The sequence below is a fragment of the Heterocephalus glaber genome, unplaced genomic scaffold (assembly GCF_053883595.1).
Source record: "Heterocephalus glaber isolate CG9 unplaced genomic scaffold, H.glaber_assembly_v1.0 deba00001555, whole genome shotgun sequence".
Lineage (NCBI taxonomy): Eukaryota > Metazoa > Chordata > Mammalia > Rodentia > Bathyergidae > Heterocephalus > Heterocephalus glaber.
Genome location: NW_028258346.1, coordinates 10,837,715 through 10,857,394, shown reverse-complemented (window position 1 = coordinate 10,857,394; position 19,680 = coordinate 10,837,715). Strand labels below are relative to the sequence as shown.

Genomic DNA, 19,680 nt, shown 5'->3' with positions numbered 1-19,680 from the left:
AAAGTTAAGTAAAATAAAATGAAGGTTTATAACCATTTTCATGTGGTTATAAATTTTGAAATTTCAAATGAAATACCATTTTTGGTAATGAACAGAATTATTTGATTTCATATCCAATTCAGTTGTACAATTAAACAAATCTTTTCCTCATCAATAATCATAGGAAGAGAAGTCTTCTTATATACAATAATAGAAGTCAGATAAAAGACCCAATAAGTTTGATTTTATCAACTTTCTTGAAGGCTCTGGAATTTTCAAGAGAAGGTTCCTTAAAAATATTCTTTTTTAAATGCCATAGTCAAAACTTCTTGGACTCAGGCGGGGGATTTAGCTCAGTGGTGCCACACCTCCCTCACAAGCTCAAGGTCCTGGGTTTGATCCCTGGTACCAAAAAACCCCAAAAAACAAAAACAAAAACAAATTCTTGCTTTTAGAATACTCTGAAAGGAACTTACCATTCATAAATTGTAGTAGAAAATAAACAAATATAACCTAATTGAAATGCTATTAAGGTCTTTCATGATTAAATCCATTCTGAGGGAATTCAAGATGCAGTGTGGGAGCAAGAGAGAACAAACCATGTTTACCTGATAAAATTATTTACCCTTTTAAATACACAGCCATTCGGTAGACTAAAAAGTATACTACATGATGTTATCTCCAGAAAAAAATACTTGTAATTATTTTTTTCTTACCATTCTGAAAACTTTTGGTCAATTTATTGATCAAATTATGATTAAATCCTGTGTCTCATAAACTGTTAACACTTTTGTGGCTTTTATTTATTTTGATATCGGGAATCGAACTTTGGTCCTTGTGCTTGCACAGCAGGCGGTAAAACCACTAAGCTAAATCCCTGGCCCTTTGTGGCTTATTTTTAATCTTGGTTAAAATTTATTCTTAAATTTTGCTTTGTGTTATTTGTATTTTCCAAGCTATCTCGTCATTTTGAAAGGTTTTATATGACCTCAAGAATAAATAATTTTATGATGCATGCAGTCCCCTCATGGGCAGGAGACCAGTGGAGCTAAGAACCCTGTGTTTAGAAGGATCTTGTGCTTACAACTTGACGCTCTCAATGGCCACCTGAAATTCTTAACAATTTTACGTTTGAATTTGTCTTTTACAACTGAAATCTACTGGGCCATCGGGACAGGGACTGAGGGTTTGGGGCCCCTGGACCTGAGCATTCTCCTCCTCATAATTATTGGGTTGTGTTCTAGGCCTTTTATTCCCCACAGCCTGATGACCCTTGGCTTTGCTTTGCCGATCCATTCCCATTCCTTCTCTGGGAGGTTGTCTTTCCACACAGGAGATGGATCGCATCCCATGCACTGCTGTTGTACTTTCCTTGAACGCGGAGGGTCAGAAATGTTAGATGCTTGGAGTTGTGGGGTTGAAGAAAGCAGTATCTGGGCCGGTGATTTAGCTCAGTGGTTCCGTCGCCTGCCTGGCAAGCGCAAGGTCCTGAGTTCGATCCCCAGTACCAAAAAACAACAACAACAACAACAAAAGCAGTAGCTGTGCTTGGCTTATGCTGACACCACTAGGAAGACTGAATACCCATCCCAAATCTAGATAGCAAGTGTATGTAGGGTAGAAGCTGCCATCTCTTCACGTTTATTTTTCTGACTGGTTATTATGAGAAGTTGATTTATCCACCACAAACCATGTCAGTTTCATTTTGCACGGAGCCCATAATTCAGATATATTACCCTGCTTGTCATAAACTCATTTATTTATTGAATAGAATATTCTTTGTGGACTTGGCATTATTTTAATTAAAAGCTATTATAATATTCAATTGACTGATACCGTGTGGAAAATATTCTCTCAGTCCAAGAAACATGATAAATTAAAGATGTCAGTAGCCACTTATATAAATAAAGATTTCAAGTATTGTATTAGAAATCTGATTCTGTATTATGATTTCTTGATGGTCATATACTGAAAGTTACAGCCTCAGAGCTCTACAACATAATGGCATATTAACCTAGCCTTTCGGAGTCAAAATCAGAATTTCTGAACCATATGTTTAGAAGTTGTAATCAGCATACCCAATCATAATCAAGAACTGCAGTATGAGGTTTAAATACGCTTGTGTTTCATGACCTGGTAACAAATGTTCCCTACTTATGTATTGAGGATGCCATATGCTTACCACTCCTCACCATTAAATATATGACATATTAACCATCTGCTCTTCTAATCCGATACTGATAGTCATCAGTTGTGGAGACCCCGGTATCCCTGCCAACGGACTAAGATACGGGGATGATTATGTGGTGGGACAAAATGTTTCCTACATGTGCCAGCCGGGGTACACAATGGAAATGAATGGCTCCAGAGTCAGAACTTGCACCACGAACGGCACATGGAGTGGAGTGATGCCCACTTGCAGAGGTAAGAAAATGATTTTCCACGGCAAAAACCATGAATTTCCTAATTTCTATGTGATTTTAAAGTACATTTAAATAAACTTTTATTCTGCTTCTTCTTTCTCTGCTACTGCAAACTGACAAGTTTTTTTTAAAAAAATACTGTTCATTTATACAATTTAAAAATTATATTTTGACCAAACCATTATATATTATTGTAAGTACAGTGGGTTTTAATGCAACAAAAAGAAGAAAGGTATGATGTATTCTAATATATAATCGTACTGTTACTTTTATTGATGGGTGAACATCTGAGAAAGAATGGACCCGTAATGAATTCTAACTCAAGTGTGTTGTACCCTTTAGGTAAAGTCACTCAAGAATGGGAAAAAAATACTTTCTCTAATTTGAGAAAAATCAGCCTGGTTTATAGAACCGTAGTTTTTCTTAACCAAAATGAAAACCTGTTTCTTCAAATAATAGACTCTAATATTATTCTTTTAGTTGATGTAGGAATAGAGTTGCTACTTTAAACTATTTTGTCCCACTTGCAATAGTTTCATAATCTTTTACCTGCTTTTATGATTATTTATAGAATATCATAAATATAATATCAATTTACATATTATATAATAATTTTCATTTTTATTAACTGAGATTTCTCATTCATATATATTTTTAAATGTCTGTGAATTGGTAGTTTAATAGCTCCCTGATGACTTATAATCCAATGTAATTTCTACTTTTTGGATTATACAGTTTCTGAAGCATATCATTATGAATACATAGTATATACAAACATATGAACACATATTTTATATTTTAGAAGTTGATTAATTCATTCATTAATTCATGCCAATTCTTAATATTAAAGAACACCAAAGACTTACTCATATAGATTGTCGTATTAGAATTGTTTCTCATTTTTAGACTTTTAAGTTGTTGTCCCTCCATTTTATTTAATCTCTTCTACCTTGTCCAGTCTATATTCACTTGAGGACAACTTAAATCAAATTAAACAAAATAAAATTTTTAAATGTAAAAATACATTTACAAATCCAAAACTGATAGTCGTCAGTTGTGGAGACCCAGGTATACCTGCTAACGAACTAAATACCAATGCCTACTTAAAATTCAAAGAAAATAGTATTTACAAATGTAGCTATTTTTCATGTGCTCTAGCCATTGTATTCTTGCTTGTCTCACTCCAGATTTTGGACTACACTTGGCTTATTAACTGTAAGTTTTAGCACACAAATCTCAATGGTTACAGAAACCAATATGGCTACGTAATCAGACCCATGATCTGTGTTTTTAAAATACTATAGGATTGTTTCTAAATTCTTCTGTAGCAATGCTGACACTATCTGTAGCCAAACCACCCTGCTTCCTAGTCTGTGTAAAGGTTATTGAAAAATAATTTACCTAAAACTGATAATTTATCAGTTTCAGTATACTGGATACTAGGTCACCCTCTATTTGCCTCCCCTTAGTTGTCAGACAGCTTGCTATTTTGTAAAAGAATCTCTGACAACCATTAGCCATTATGTTGCCAAGAAAAAGTAGCGTCCTAGAGGGACTAATTCCAGGGATGCTTCAGGAACTCTACCAGGAGAATAAAGCATGTCACACTGTATTGTCCCCCGAAAGGTTAAATTAGCACATATGCCTCTTCTAATGATATTTATTTATTTTTTACAGCCAGAATATGTCAACAGCTGTTTCTAATCACTTTTAATGTAATTGCAGCTGTTACCTGCCCAGCTCCTCCCCAGATCTCTAATGGAAGGCTGGAAGGAACAAATTTCGACTGGGGCTTTAGTATTAGCTACATCTGTTCCCCGGGATACGAACTCTCCTTCCCCGCTGTCTTGACCTGTGTAGGGAATGGTACCTGGAGTGGTGAAGTGCCACAGTGCTTGCGTAAGTGTAATTTCCACACTTTAAGTGGTGTCTTAAGACAACAGTTGTTAAATTCTTCAAATTGGCTGGAGCATACATGAGGCTGTTAAGATCCCTCCAATGCCTAACTCAAATTCAAAGAAAGAAATCAGCACTTGCCAATGTAGCTATTTTTCATGTATTCCAACCATTATATTCTTTCTGGTCTCACTCTAAATATTGGGCTACACTTCCTTATTTATTAACTTTTCTTATTTTGTAAAATTATTATTTAATGTAGAAACCCTCGTAGGTTAACTCTACTTCTGGAAAATTATTCTTACTTATGTCCAGTTTATTCTAATCCATTACTTTTTGATCACAAATCTCTATTTACAAAAAAACCCATGTCATTTGTACATGTTTATTCATTTTAAATTGTTCTGATGGCAATGACAATGATTCTTTCTATACATCTAAAATTACCAAGGGAATTGTGGAAAGTAAAGATTATTATTTTGTAGAGATTACTGAGTACTGAAAGAATATAAAACCAAATAAAACCACATTTAGGTTGAGAGAGCCAGAAAAATGTGTATATCAGGAAAAGAAACACATAAATAATTTAATACTTAATGTATTGAAACATCATGAGATTATTACAAACCTCTACAAGACATGCTCAGAGTGGTGGCCATTCACTTCCAGACATTGATTGGTATGGTAAACTACTGAAGTGTGTATACTTATTTTTCATGGACTCTGTAAATATATAATTGCAATATATACACACATACTGATATATAATATATGTATATATAACATATATACTCACAGACTACACACACACATGTATTACTGTATCATCTGATGTGATCAGTATTTTGTCACAGGATATTTGCTGCTGTCTCATTCCTGGTCTTTCTTTCCATCTGAGCATGAGGTAGAGAACTCTACCTGTCCCCTTGGCCTTGAAGATGAGCAGAGTTTATAGTCTAAGCTTCCTAGAGCCCTCTGGGATTTTCTCAACTTATTCACAATGGAAGCAAATTCTCCTTTAGGTGCCCTGGACTTGTTCCTCCTCATTTCCCAGTGATTTCACCATAGCTCATGACTGGCTTCGTCCTCCAGTCTTCTCAGGATGTACAGATCTCTTCACTTTTCCCCTTAAACCGCCATCTGTAGTTGGCACTTGTATTATTCTTCACTTTGCCTATTATTCTTTCAGCTTTTTTATAAAAATCTCCTCTTGGTATCATGGTGTCACCTTGTTTACCATTTTCTGTGTTGAACACAGCCCTTCAAGGATGTATTTATTCTCCTTAGTTTAGTAGTAGTTTCACCCTGTTGTTAAAACACACTCTCAGCTTTACTTGTTTGTCTATGACCTCTACTCAAATTGATATCCCCAGAGGCAAAATTTTTTGTTTGTACACTACTGTAACTCTACTATATTACACAGTCCTTTACAGGCATCAAAATGTACATCATTTTAGTTATTAAGACGGTATGGAATTGGTGCAGGGACGGCAGGTAAATCAGTGTTATAGAAAGAATGAAACTATTCACAGATGCTTGGTATAAAACAAGTCAGTGGGTACAGCATGAATATCTTAGTTCTGAAAAGCAGTGGTACACACACACACACACATACACACACACACACACACACACACACACAATCTCTATTTCCCTCCAAAGAATAAATCATTGCCAGACTCAATAAAGACTTAAATATAAAAAATCTAAACATTAATAGTCCGTCTTAATTCTCAGAGGATAAGAAAAGATTTCTAAATATATATTTTGTGAGGTAAAACTGATAAAAAATCTGGAAACAATCAGCAACTTTAAAATTAGAAAAAAATTTTTATCAAAGACCAATTATAACTTGAAAAATATCATCGATATGTATAAAAACTAATGATAATATCTGTTATATATGAAGTCTTTTTAAAACAAAAATGAAAATAAAATAAAATGGGTTAAAGAGCTCTTTGCTAACCATGAGATTGAAAAAACAAAAGTTAGACAGTTTCGAATGTTGTAGATGGGGAACAGTGTAAAAATTTACTCACTGGTGGTGGGTGTGTAAATTGATACAAACATTTACAAACTCATTGCTATTATTTACGAACTTTAAAGATGTGTAGTCTCCTGCCCAGAAATTACATTACTAGTTATATGCCCGACAGAAAATTTTGTACATATGAATAAGAAGACATGTGCGAGAATATTATTATTAGCACTGTTTTTAGTGACAAAATTAAACAATGTACTGTACATATATAAATGTACAGATACATATAAGTCAATTAAATAACCAAGATCATTAATTTTGGGGGCTTCATAATGAAAAGTCTTTTCTCTTTAACTCTTTTAAAAAATACATCATTTTCCCTTAAAATGTTTGTCCCTGTGAATGGCAGCCTTTTCTAAGATCTATGTTTTAAGGCTCCAAATCTGACGTTGATAAACTGGTTCACTGCAAATCCCCATCATGACATGGCAGAGGTGGTGATGACGAAGCTTTTGTCTTCATCCTGGCTGTCTGTTGGGTCTGAATCCAACTGATTGAATTCCCTGTCACACTTCTGGTACTCACTCTGCTCCAGCCACGTTGGACTCATTCTTTCTCCTGTGAGCTGGATACGCCCCAGCCTAGGGCTCTGGCAATGTTTCCTCTCTGTGGCATGTTCTCCCTCGGCAGATCAGCATGGATAACCAACTTTCTCCCCTCTGCATCTCTCTCCAGCGAGTCTACCTTTGCCACGTTACATAAACTCTGGGTCCACATTCTGCTGCCCACCGCCGCGTACACACCGCAATCTTGAAATCCTCCCCTCGAAACATTTTCCCCATAGAACTTCTTGCCTTCTCAGTACTTTGTTTCCTGGTTATCTCATGTATGTACGTATGATGGATGTATGATGGACATATGTATATGTGTGTTTTTGCTTCTCTCACAAATAGGTAAACTCCATAAGGACAAGACTCATACTCTAAATCAGTGTGTAGCTTCCTCAAAATACTAGGGTTAGAGGTTCCATTTGATCAAGCTATTCCCCTTTTAGGAACCTTCCCAAAAGAATTAAAAGCATCACACCACAATGATACACGGACACTCATGTTTATAGCGACACAGTTTATAATAGCTAAATCTTGAAAACAATCCATATGCCCATTAACCAATGAATGAATAAAAATGTTATGATATTTTTAATACATTGGAGTGCTAAGTCACAAAGGATAAATGAGACAGTTCCAGGTAAATCGATGCAATTTGAGACTATACTCTTAAGAGAAATAAATTGGGCACATGTAAATATTGCAGTCTCTCTGATGTGAGAAACTGAGAATGTAAATAAGGACCAAAATGTATAATGAATATTGTAAAATAGGAAGAAATTGTTCAAAATAATACCAAGTGTCAGATACTTTGTTAATAATTAAAATATTTTATGCAAAATAAATACCTAAATAAATAAAAATAATGAAAAGCAAAAAACAGACTCATACGCTATGTATACTGACAGGTTGAAATCCTAAAACTACCTAGGAAAATGTTTGTCTTTAGTGGATACTAAATATATTTTGAATGTAATTAATACATTTCTTTAGAAATCCTGTCAATCTTTCCGTGATTATAGAACATTGAGATTTGTTAGTTTTATATAAATTTGGACTCTGGTGGTCCTTTTTCCCCCTCTTAAAAATTGAAATACATTGTGAAGAGGAAGCAGTAAAATATTGGAATATGTCATCTAGGAGTTCAGAGTAAAAGGAACAAATAACTATGAATGTGTGTGTGTGTGTGTGTGTGTGTGTATGTTTGTGTAAAAGGGCAGCGTGATCCATAGCCTGGAACATTATGGGTTATTAATTTTGCAGAGTGACCTGTGAATCTCATGGCCTTTCAGGGATGTATTTTAACTTTGCAGAATATAACTACAGATATACAAATTTATCATGGGCAATGTAAAATGGCAAAAATATAAAACATTCTGTACTTAACAAGGTCACATGTAGATACATGATATCAGAATCAGACTCATAATCTGTCTATTATACTGAGTTATTTAGTATTGATTTAAGTAGATAAAAGCTGGAAAAAGTGAAATTTTTCATTGGGATAGGGGATCCTGAGTAATAGGCAACTTCAGTGTAATGTTTCAGTGAGTTACCTCCAGTTTTCTGAACTGTTTTCTCTCCTGGATTCTAATATTTTCAATACATTTCTTTGTTTTCACTTCCAGCCAAGTTTTGTGGTGACCCTGGGGTCCCCTCCCAAGGAAAGCGAGAAGGCAAAAGCTTCATATACCAATCAGAAGTTTCATTCAGCTGCAATTCTCCTTTCATATTAGTAGGATCAAGCACCAGAATATGTCAAGCAGATGGCACTTGGAGTGGCTCAGCACCTCACTGCATAGGTAATAGTAATTAAAGGCTGATTATGCACTGTAATTTTGGAATTAATAGGTAGTGGCAACATTTAATGTTTTTTTAATCCTAAAAAAGTGAAACTTACAGAACCAATTAGAAGGCACTAAAATGAGTATTTGTAGAGCATGTGTCATTCTTTTTAGTATTTTCAACTTCCAGAAGAAATACTTGAATAATTTTGTTTATCACTAAAAGCTTTCAGAATAATGGCATTATTAAACACTGTCAGTTCTTTGCTGTTTTTACCTAATAAAATATATTCATATGAAATTTGATAAAATGCTATCCAAAAGATATGACTATAAATGTATTTCTGTGATCTTCACATAATGCCATATTTTCTAAGCTTACCAAATAACCTGTGTACAAAGAAAGCAACCCAGAAACTATCAGCCCTATTATTCTTATGTCTGAATCTCCTGCAACTTTCAGTGAAATGCAAAGTCATTAATCCTGTTTCTGGAAATAACTTCTCATTCTTCAGGGTAATATTTCCCTACCTGAAATTTACGAAGGTCCTTAAGCAGATGTTGTATGCATGTGTACTTCTCTTAGAGCCTGTATATTTTCTTAACTTGCTATTTACAGAATTAGTCAGATGTCAAGTACTTTTTATATTGGAAAGGTTCAAAATTCAAGAATTGTTTAAGGTATACTCAATGCAGTCCACCTGAATTTCTTGCTTCAAGATTAGCAAGGGAAGGGGCTGTTAGATTATAGTCTTCATTATTACTCAGGGTACTTGCAGTAAATCCCAGACCACTTCAAAATGTTTTGTTTGAAAGAAATATATCTAGTATAAATTTTGAAAAAAAATTATGTTTTTAATTCTTTACTATTTTCAATTCTTCACTTTAGAACCAACTCGTACCACGTGTAAAAATCCAGGTGTGCCCCGGCATGGATCTCAGAATGATACATTCGGATTTCAAGTGGGTATTTCCATGTAGTACACAACTAGGTGAAATTGCTTCTTTGGTTCATGTGTTTATAATCTTGTTGATACAACAGAAAATAATATTATGTTTATGTGAAAATAATATTTACATCTGCATTTTGGAACACATGGAAACAATTTATCATATAACAAAAGAGTGACAATGAAAGAAATTAGGGAAAGATGCTTTAAGAAAATAGGCTAACTGACTATGAGCATAAAATAAATAGAAAATGGAAATAAAAGTGAGCAACACAAAACCATAAACAGCAGAGTAGAAAAGACAGTGATTAAAACTAAATAGTGAGCAAGTAAATGAGTAAACTCTACAGAGAATGTGGGGGCCAATTAGGAAAAGTAAAAATGAAAGCGATTAAGGTAGAGACTTACAAGACAAACAGCAAATAAAACTGTGGATATTCAATGAGGAAATTATTGTATATGAGCCTAAAATACCTTTTAGATATTGACATTGATTTGGGAAATATCTGAAAAATAATTTAACCATCACCTACTATTCTACAAGCCATAGTGGGATGGTTTTATCACAGTTTTTCAGCATGCCCAATCATGTGCGGCTGACTTTCTTGGTCCTTCATTTTCCAATTTAAATTTTATGTAGAGATGCAGCAAATCTTCTGTTACATGGATCTGACAGGAACCAAAGTGCATTCTGATTCCAAAAGGAAATAGTCAATTTAGGCATTACTTAATTGCCTTGTGTTTTCTAAATTGTGGTATTCTGAGTGAAATTCAATATGAACCAGAACATCCATCTCTAAAGAACCATACTTTTGTTGCTAAAATAATTTCCATTTATCTACAGTTCAGGCACAGTGTGAATATTGATTCGATAGTGTTCCCATTTCTTCTAGTTGGCCTCAGTGGGTCTGGATAATACAAAATGTAAAACCTTGTCTCAGTCTCTGTTAGATCAGTACTCTTAGAGAACTTTAGATTTGTATCTCCATAAAAGGTTTTTATCAGTTGATCTAAAACCTGAAAAATGAGCAGCTAGCTACAGCACATTAGTACTCATCATATAGACAAAGAAACTGAAACAGAATACAACCTGTTTTGATCACAGAGCAAGTTGGTGATAACATCCTACATAAATACAGAATCTTGATGTCAACATCTATACAGTAAGTCAGGCTGATTTTCTGAAACTTGTGAACATTTCTCTTAAATAGTCTTTGAGGTACTGGAAATGGAAATAAGAACGTGTAGAAGAGTCATCTAACAAAATAAACAAAATCATTAATGTTCCATTGAAAAATTAATATTACAGCCTTTGGAAAATATTATCACAAAGTTAACCTAACCTTGGATACATACTATTAGAACTAATAAATGTGCACTGGATCAGTCATTGTATTCTATCTAAAGAAATATGAACACACTAGATTACAAATCTTGTCATTCTAATTATATTATAATTATATGACTTAATTAAAATTTAAAGTATACAGAATATATTAAACCAGGCACATCAGTTTTCTTACATGAATATGGCTGGTGGGCATAAATGTATATATGTATTTTCATACTAAATATATTAACTAAATCTGTATAGTCCCAATATAATTGAAAGTTTCATAATTTATTGATGGATTCCAAAAGATATGGTCTCATAAGCAAAAAAGTGTGGGTTAAGAAAACTGTTGCTTTTAAGCAAAAGAAACTATTTAGAGATAGCTTAAGACAGATGTGTATCAGTATGTCTATGTCCCCAACAGAAGGAATCAGGGATCCAGCAAGCCCAGATTCTAGTGAGTCAACATTAGTCTTGCCCTGTGCTCCCTGTCCATCTGCCTCATTGATCATCTCCATCAACTGGTCATGTGGCCAAGGATGCGTCATTTCTCTTTACACCTCAGCTGCATACAGTGATTGTTTTGATTCCAGATTGTAAAGAGGGTCAGGATGTCCTAAATTTTGTATTCATCCTGGTTTGCTGAGATGGCCAGTTGTGAGTTAGGAAGTAAAATCATAGCATTAGGAAGCCTACTCCTCAGAGGGCCAAGAGAAGGTTCAGAATTACAGAGGCACTCAAAATATTTTCTTAATATTTAGTTTCTTAAATTTCAGTATTTTCCTATATAGATTTACATACTATATTTTAGGATATAGATATCATTATTAACATATAAAATATATCCCCTATTCCTATAGATGATGAAAAATTTTGTTGAAAAGGTACTCAATTTTTTTTCTATCCAAAATATTGTAAACTGGAATAATTTTGACTCAAAATAGATTAGTATTGAATAGTCGTGGCAGTGATCCTGGAAAGGAATAGCTGTCCAAATGATTGATGCAACATCTACAGTAATTATGGCATAAGTGCCAAACACAAGTATTTCATGAACAGCTGTATCACTCTGTAAATTAAACTCTAGACAATGGAAGATACATTGTTTGGACTTAGAGCTTGTTTCATAGAGTTATTACAGCTATGGAATGTCTTAAATCTGACCCTAGATATTTAGTTCTAGAATATTTAGGGCTACCAGAATAACCACGGTGATGTCTAGTGTGTAATTAAGCATGATACTTAGATTGTAATTGAAATTGGTATCTAAGTAAAGTGCGTGGGTTAAATATGTTACACTATGTTTTATTACATTAAGTAATGACTATGGTGATGGAATTATAAAAGAATAAAGACATAAATATCCATCTTTTAAAATTAAGATCATTATGTCTTTTATATAAATTCATAAAAATTCAGCTTTTCTTAAACCAAGGAGTTCAGGACTAAGGCTGATGCAACCCCTGAAAAGAGAAATGCAGATGGCTTTGCGTGATAAATGTTAGGGAGCCACTGACCACCCTTATACTTCACCTACTATGCAAGGCTGGGGTGGCAGACCCTAAAAATAATTTATCTTGTCCTCTGACTTTAATTATTTATAAACCTTGTTGATTTTTCCTTGTAATATATTGTGAGTTGAGGACTTCCTTCTCGCATTCGCTGCCAGTTAGTCCAGCATTTATCCTCTCAAACACACGACAGTAGTGCTAGCCTCGAAATTATAATGACTGTGCTTCATACTTTCCCATGCCATGGCCTGCCCTGCAAGACCTTCCAGATTGGATTTTTGTTCATGTCTCCAACCTCATCATCCTAGCTAGAATTTATTTTAAATGTATGTTCCATCCTGGGGTGGAATGGATTATACATACTATTTCACTTAATCCTTAAACAGATCTTAAGACAAATATTAGTATGATCATTATTTATAGATGAAAAATCTTCAAGAGGCAATGTAACTCAATCCCATAAGGCCAGATCTAGAATCAAAACCAAGCATACCTTACCCTGGAGGATATCATTGCTTCCCTCTTTCCACTTGCACCTTTCCCCCTCACTTAGTGAACCATCCTGCCGACCAATCAACTATACTCTATTGGTCCTAAAACAGATGATGTATATTTCGATCTTTATATATTTTCTCATCCTGTTATCAGTCGTTCTCAAATTTAAATAGTCATTAAAATCACATTAAAGGATTGTTAAATCAGATTGCAATTCTCCACATGAAAAGAGTCTGATTCAGTGGATCTGAGAATCCATCCCAGAATTTGCTTTCCCAACAAATTTCCAGCTGATGTGGATGTTAATAACCTGGAGATCACATTTTGAAAGCTATTTATTTATTTACTTATCTCAACTATACATCCTTAAAAATGGTACAACTTGCTTGGCTTTCATTGTATATTGTTAGCAGCACAACCTTCAGTAGCCACCTTTGTCTCTAATTTCATCTTTCCTTTACCATTTTGAGAAAGCATCTGCCCCTTTTGTTTATTTCCATATTTATCTTTTCAAAACTTTATTTTTCTTTATCTAATTATCTGTCTTCCTATTTCATATCCACATATGGCTTGTTTACTCTTGGTATCACATATTATCTTCAAATTTCTAAATTTCTGTGGTCAAATATTTTCACATATGTATATGTTGCATATTGAGATATTTGATCATATACATATATAGTCTATATATAGAGATTATAAACAGAGTTTTGAGAAAATGTTCCCACTTTTCTTTTAAATCACTTGTTTTTTTCAACTTTATTATGCAGAATGTCTTTTTTTACACACAAATTTTCTGCTTGTTGTTCTATTTGGAGTTGCATTGAAACATTTTTCCTTGCTGATTTGTTACAGGTAGGAAGTGTTGTACAGTTCCATTGCAAAAAAGGTCACCTGCTACAAGGGTCTACAACCCGTACTTGCCTCCCTGACCTTACATGGAGTGGAATTCAGCCAGAATGCATACGTAAGTATAGTGAGTGTAGTGAAGAAATGTATATATGGTTTCTTAATGATACTCATCAGGAGTAAGAACCAACATGTATTATTTCTTCCGTGAGGGAAAACATATATCTACACAACAGATATACAAACATGGTTTCTAGATTATTATAAAATATTTCATGTAATTGTATTACTACATCCAAACCCCATGCCCATTTAGAAGTACCTAGTCTTTCTGAAGAAATCAGAAGGTATGAGGGACAAGTTGGTCTTTTTGTAAAGCCCCGATAAAGGTGCTTAGTTTGGCCACTTGGTAATTTTAGGTGATGATTAGTTTTGAGTTTCATAGATCTGTGCCTTTCCATCTGAAATATTCTGAGAAGGCTCCAACCTAGTGACTCTTAAATTTGTAAAATATGTGAAAAGATTCTCTGAGAATCTGAGGTAAAATTAGGAGGGAATCTATTTTTAAAAAGATATTCATGGATATCTTGAAAAATCTGAAACCTATGTCAGTATTTCCTGCAGCCTCTAAATGGTCATTGGTCTCAAGAGATTAAATAGTAAAGTCCAAGATCATTAAGTGGTGTCTCCTGATACATGATTAGAGATAAATTTCACTTGGCCAATTACTTGTCTCTAATTTCCATCCAGTTCCTTTAAATGTCTTCCCCATATTTTTAAATTATGAGTCTCTTGTGGTAGAAAGAAGCGTATGCTACAACTGAAACACTCCTCAGGAAGGTATCTCGCTTTCAGGGTTTGCTTCAGCCTCTGTCTGTGTTCGGACAACCCAAATGATCATGGGTGCTCTTATGGGCTGGCAGCTTACTCAGCACAACAGAACTTTTCACATAGACATCCTGCCACCTCCCTGGTTGGCTTTCATTTAATTATGCCAAAATTCCTTAATAAAGAATCCCTGGGAATATGTATTTTAGAACAGTTTTGTGGGCTGCAACTAGGATACTCCTTAGTAAATCAAGCTTCTAGGATGAATGAAATAAAATTTAATAACTTCGGTTACTGCTGGGCATCTCATAATTTCTAACATGTGCATAACGTGAGCTTTCAGAGTGCAGTGGAGACAGGCTCTGAGTTTATTCTTGTTGATATTTACTCCCTGAGGATTAAACTAACTGAATGATGAGCTGATTTCACCAACTGAATTATATTAAATATAAACACTTTAGAATGATGTTTAGCAAATGGCATGAGCTATTATTCATGGCTGTATGAACCTCCACTGGAATACGTGAAAAATAATGTTTTTCCAAATAAATTTGCCCACAATTTTTTTCAGAGCCCACCTTTAATGATGCATGTCTGTGAAAAACATTTGAAAATTCTTTTAGTTTAGAAAGAAAATTCCTTGCAACATCTATTGCTGATTGAAAAAAGAATAGTCTTTATAAGAAAAACAATGGAAAACTAGGGGCCATATGTAGTGGAAAGAAACAAGGGTGGCAATTCAGAGTAGAAGGAAAAATGGAGAAAGAAGAGAGAAATTTAGATGAATGGAAGGATGCTTCTAACACAGGGACTCAGATATGAATATTCCACATGTAAAAACATCATATGTACTCCCTACACAGGGAAGTATTAATATCAGAGCATTGTGATAACCTGTATTTGCAGTTAACCTTAGAAAATGTTTCTATAATTAAAATAAAAATAATAAGAATTTAAAATATTAATTTTAACTGTTATAGAAACCCTGAACTTAACAAATGTAAAAGGCATGTGACTGCAGGACATTTAGATCCTTTTAAATTCTATTTTTCATCACTAGTCTCTAAAATTATAATATAATGCATCTTTTTAGCTTGATTAGTCAAAGTAAGTCCTTTTTTCTCCTTTTATCTGCTAATACCTACCGGTGTTTCAGAGACGGTTGTTGCTAGAGAATGAAATCAAAAGGTATATTCACATTGAAACACTTTCCTTGGTTCATTGAAATAATTATTCAAAGGCATATTTAAATAATGGCATTGAAATATGTGTAAAAGCATATTGTGTATGTAGAAAATTTAGCATTATTCTCCTTTCTTAATATAGCCCACAGCTGTAAACAGCCAGAAGCTCCTGCTCATGCGAATGTGGTGGGAATGGACCTCCCATCTCATGGGTACACCCTCATTTACACCTGCCAGCCCGGCTTCTTCTTAGCGGGTGGGACAGAACACAGAGTGTGTAGATCTGATAACACTTGGACGGGAAAAGTTCCTGTTTGTGAAGGTCAGTTTTCCCGAGTGAATCTTTCTACACAAATGAGTGAATTATCTAGGCATTCCTGGGATACAAGTGCTGAAAACTGAATTGAAATTAACTTAATATAAGGGAAATTTGTCGGCCAGTCCTAAGGTTGGAAGTTACGTACATATTTCTGCATCAAAAATATCATTCATGTCACTGTATAGCATCTTTTCTGTGCTCACTTTTCTTATCTTTAATAAATCTTCGAGTTTTGACTTCCAGATAAGTGTATAGACAAGTTCCAAGAACTGAGTGACTTTAACACAACAGAATTTTGCTCTTTCATAAGATAGATGGAGTTCAGAATAAAGGTGTCAGTCAGATCTTGTGCCCTCTATGAGCATGGGGGAAGTCTTTCCTTGCCTCTTTCTAGCTCCTGGCAATCTTTGGTTCACATCTTTACTCTAGTTTCTCCTCCAGTGTCACCTGGACCTGCTTTCCTATGTATTGCACTGTCCTTGTAAGGAAATTGGAGATTCTATTTAGGTTGTACGCTATATTCAGGATTATTTCACCTGGAAATCTATAATTAATTATATCCACAAAGATCTGTTTCCTGCTAAGGTCATTGTCTGATGTTGCATGTGGACATGAATTTGGAGAGTATATTTGCAGGAAATAAACGCTAGGAAAAATTGGTACAAGTATCTCTGTGTTCATTGCCTCTGTGACTTTCCATAGTCGTCTTTGCCAAAGCTTGTCAGGAAAGCACTATTCAGAACTCTAATTGTTGCCGCTTAGACAGCAGTCCATACCCAAGTCCATTACTCAGCCACAGTGATATTTAACTAGATCTAGACGAAGCGCTCCCTACGCCTCCTTGGTCAGGGAAATCCCCACTTGGGTAAACTCTAGTATGAGTTTAATGGAGGGGAAAGTATCATGTTGCCAAAAGAACCAGCAATGGAAATTTTCCAGAATGGTATAGCAGGTCATCAATAAACTTCTTTTCCTTATATCTATCAAAAAATTTAAGGCTATCTAATATTTAATCTCTTACAACATGCATAAATGAAAATCACTTTCTCCTTTTGAAAATATTTTTATGTCATCCCTCAGTCAGACATTTTGTGTTTTTTTCCTTTCTTTCTTTCTTTCGTAAAATTTTCCTCCTGGAGTAAATGAGAAAATCTTACTGTTTTAATTTGTTTGCTTGTCATCATCTGTTTCCACTTTCTTATCCTCCCCTCAGCCCCTCCCTAACTAGAATATGATATCAATCGTAACAGACTTTGTTCGAGCTGTTTACAACTGGTGTTAATTTTAACATTGATATCAGTGCTTTATATGAGAAAATTCTCAGTAAATATTTAATGAATGAATAAATGTTTTATGGTCTCCTAATTCTGGTTATGCATTCTCCACTTTCTTCATGAACTTATTCTTTCTGTTCTTTCTAAAAGCTTTACACCCTTTCTAAAATCTTAGTCCTTAACCATATCTTCCTTTTCTCCTATATTTTCACCTAGGTTATTTCATTCAAGCCAGTGGGTTCAATCATCTCTGCAATGAAAATTACATAAAAATTAGTATTTCTAGCTCATTTACCTATTTTTAGCCTGAGACTTACATATTCAGCTGCTTACTGGATATCTCCATTAGAATTCTTCAAAGACATTTCACTACTCAACAGATGTAGAATTGAATCTCTAATCTTCATTAAGTATTCCCTATTTCAGTGACATGGCCATGGAATGGTTTGACACACAAGAAATCTAATGATCATTCTAAAAATTATCCTATCTAAATCCACCAAAATTTCAATAGCTTTCTCATCATTTTTCTGTTTCATCACTATGACTATGGTAATATAACTATGCATTACCTCTGTTGGAACTACTGAACAGTCTTTTAAGTGAACTTGACCATATCGGTTTTTGTTCTTTTCCAATTATATTTCATTTTGCAACCAAAATGATAGTGTCACCCATATCACCTGCTTCAAGTCCTTTGACAGGATCACTCCTCCCTCCACATCCTTCTGAAGCCATTGCCATAGACTTTGGGTACGCGCTGTACGAAACAATATGTGTCATAAGCACCTACAACTTTCCATTCCCCCTCCACATCCCACATGGGTTTATGGTCTGAGTTGCCATTGGTTTAGCATAAAGATTACACCTTTGAGTCTATCCAATTTTGGGTACACTAAGAGTTTATTTTAACAAACTTTTATTCTTAAATGTGAACCCTACTAATGAGTAGTTCTTGCCTTTTCTCAGCAAAAACATATGGTCACTCTGCAGCTTTCCTGTTGGAAGCAGCTGTTTCCATTTAATGTATGTCTCCCAGCTGAGAAGCAGCATCCCAAGATGAAAAGCCTGGAATAATTTGTTTCTTGTCCCACTGGACTATGATAAGAGTAATCATGGAAGATTTTAGCTATACAGTAAGAGTATTGAGAAAGAGATTGAAATGTTGTAAATAGGACATTTTGAAGAAAAATGTTATAATCTCAAAGAATAAAATTGATAGCTTATTGTATTCTGTATGTTTGTATGTATGTGTGTTATTAATTCTATCAACTTTAGTAAACACTCATTTCTTTCCATAGCTGGTTCCAAAATATTGGTGAAAGATCCTAGACCTGCACTAGGGACACCCAGTCCAAAGCTAAGTGGTCAGTAACTTATTTTGCTTTTCTACAAGTCATGATTTTTAAAATTGATCACCTATATTCTTGAGCATTTACTTGGAAGAATGCATTTTAGTGTGGAAAACCTATGCATTCAACTGTATTGAATTTGATAATTTATGTTGTAAGATTTTGAATTTAAAACAATGTTATACTGTGGTATGTTAATATTCCAAATATTATTATCTATAGTTCTCTGATGAAAAATTATATTTACAATTATGTTCTCTTTGTTCATTAAAAGAAAGTTTTGTCCTTTTGTTTGTTTGTTTCTTCTTTGGAGGAGTGAGTCATTTTATCTGTGAGTTCCAGTGTGAATAATTTTGGCCATTCTTTCAAGATTATGGCACAGTATATTAACTATTGTTATTCTATAATTATTTTGCTATGAAATTTTGTTTTATTTTTCAACGAAGTAAAGAGAGTCCTTTTAGTATTTTCTTTATTAATATCTATGCATTAAAATTAAAAATATTATTTACAGATTTCTCTCCAATTTTTCCCTTGAGAAGTATTTGTAATGATCACAATATAATGGCAATATTAGTTTCAAATTTTAAAATAAAAATGTCATCTAAAAGTGTAAGTAAATAAATTTTTGAAAGAATCAGATACACTTGGTAGGAGAATAGGAGATCAGCAAGTTCTAATATTTCTAATTATTTGATTTGAAAAGCAAATTTAAATATCAACCCTAGTCCTTAAAAGCCTGGGCTTTAAAGTCTGACAAGCTTGGTACAATTCCTGTCTTATATAATCCTATCTCTGACTTTGGAACATTGTTTTAAATATCTGAGCTTCCATTTCTTTACCTATAAGAAGAAATAATTATTAGAAATAATGATAATCAGAAACAGTAATCTAGAAAATTTATATTAGGTAAT

General features: G+C 34.1%; 1 protein-coding gene across 6 annotated transcripts in view; it reads left to right on the top strand.

Annotated features, from left to right (window-relative positions):
* Positions 1-19,680, top strand: part of Csmd3 (CUB and Sushi multiple domains 3) — a 1,141,260-nt gene that overhangs the window by 1,106,065 nt on the left and 15,515 nt on the right. For all 6 annotated transcript variants that reach the window (XM_087190703.1, XM_087190702.1, XM_087190706.1 and 3 more), the window contains 7 exons: positions 2,224-2,403; positions 4,128-4,301; positions 8,516-8,689; positions 9,561-9,634; positions 13,816-13,927; positions 15,964-16,143; positions 18,716-18,781. In XM_087190703.1, coding sequence (XP_087046829.1) covers positions 2,224-2,403; positions 4,128-4,301; positions 8,516-8,689; positions 9,561-9,634; positions 13,816-13,927; positions 15,964-16,143; positions 18,716-18,781 — 960 coding nt within the window. The remainder of the gene's footprint in view (positions 1-2,223; positions 2,404-4,127; positions 4,302-8,515; positions 8,690-9,560; positions 9,635-13,815; positions 13,928-15,963; positions 16,144-18,715; positions 18,782-19,680) is intronic.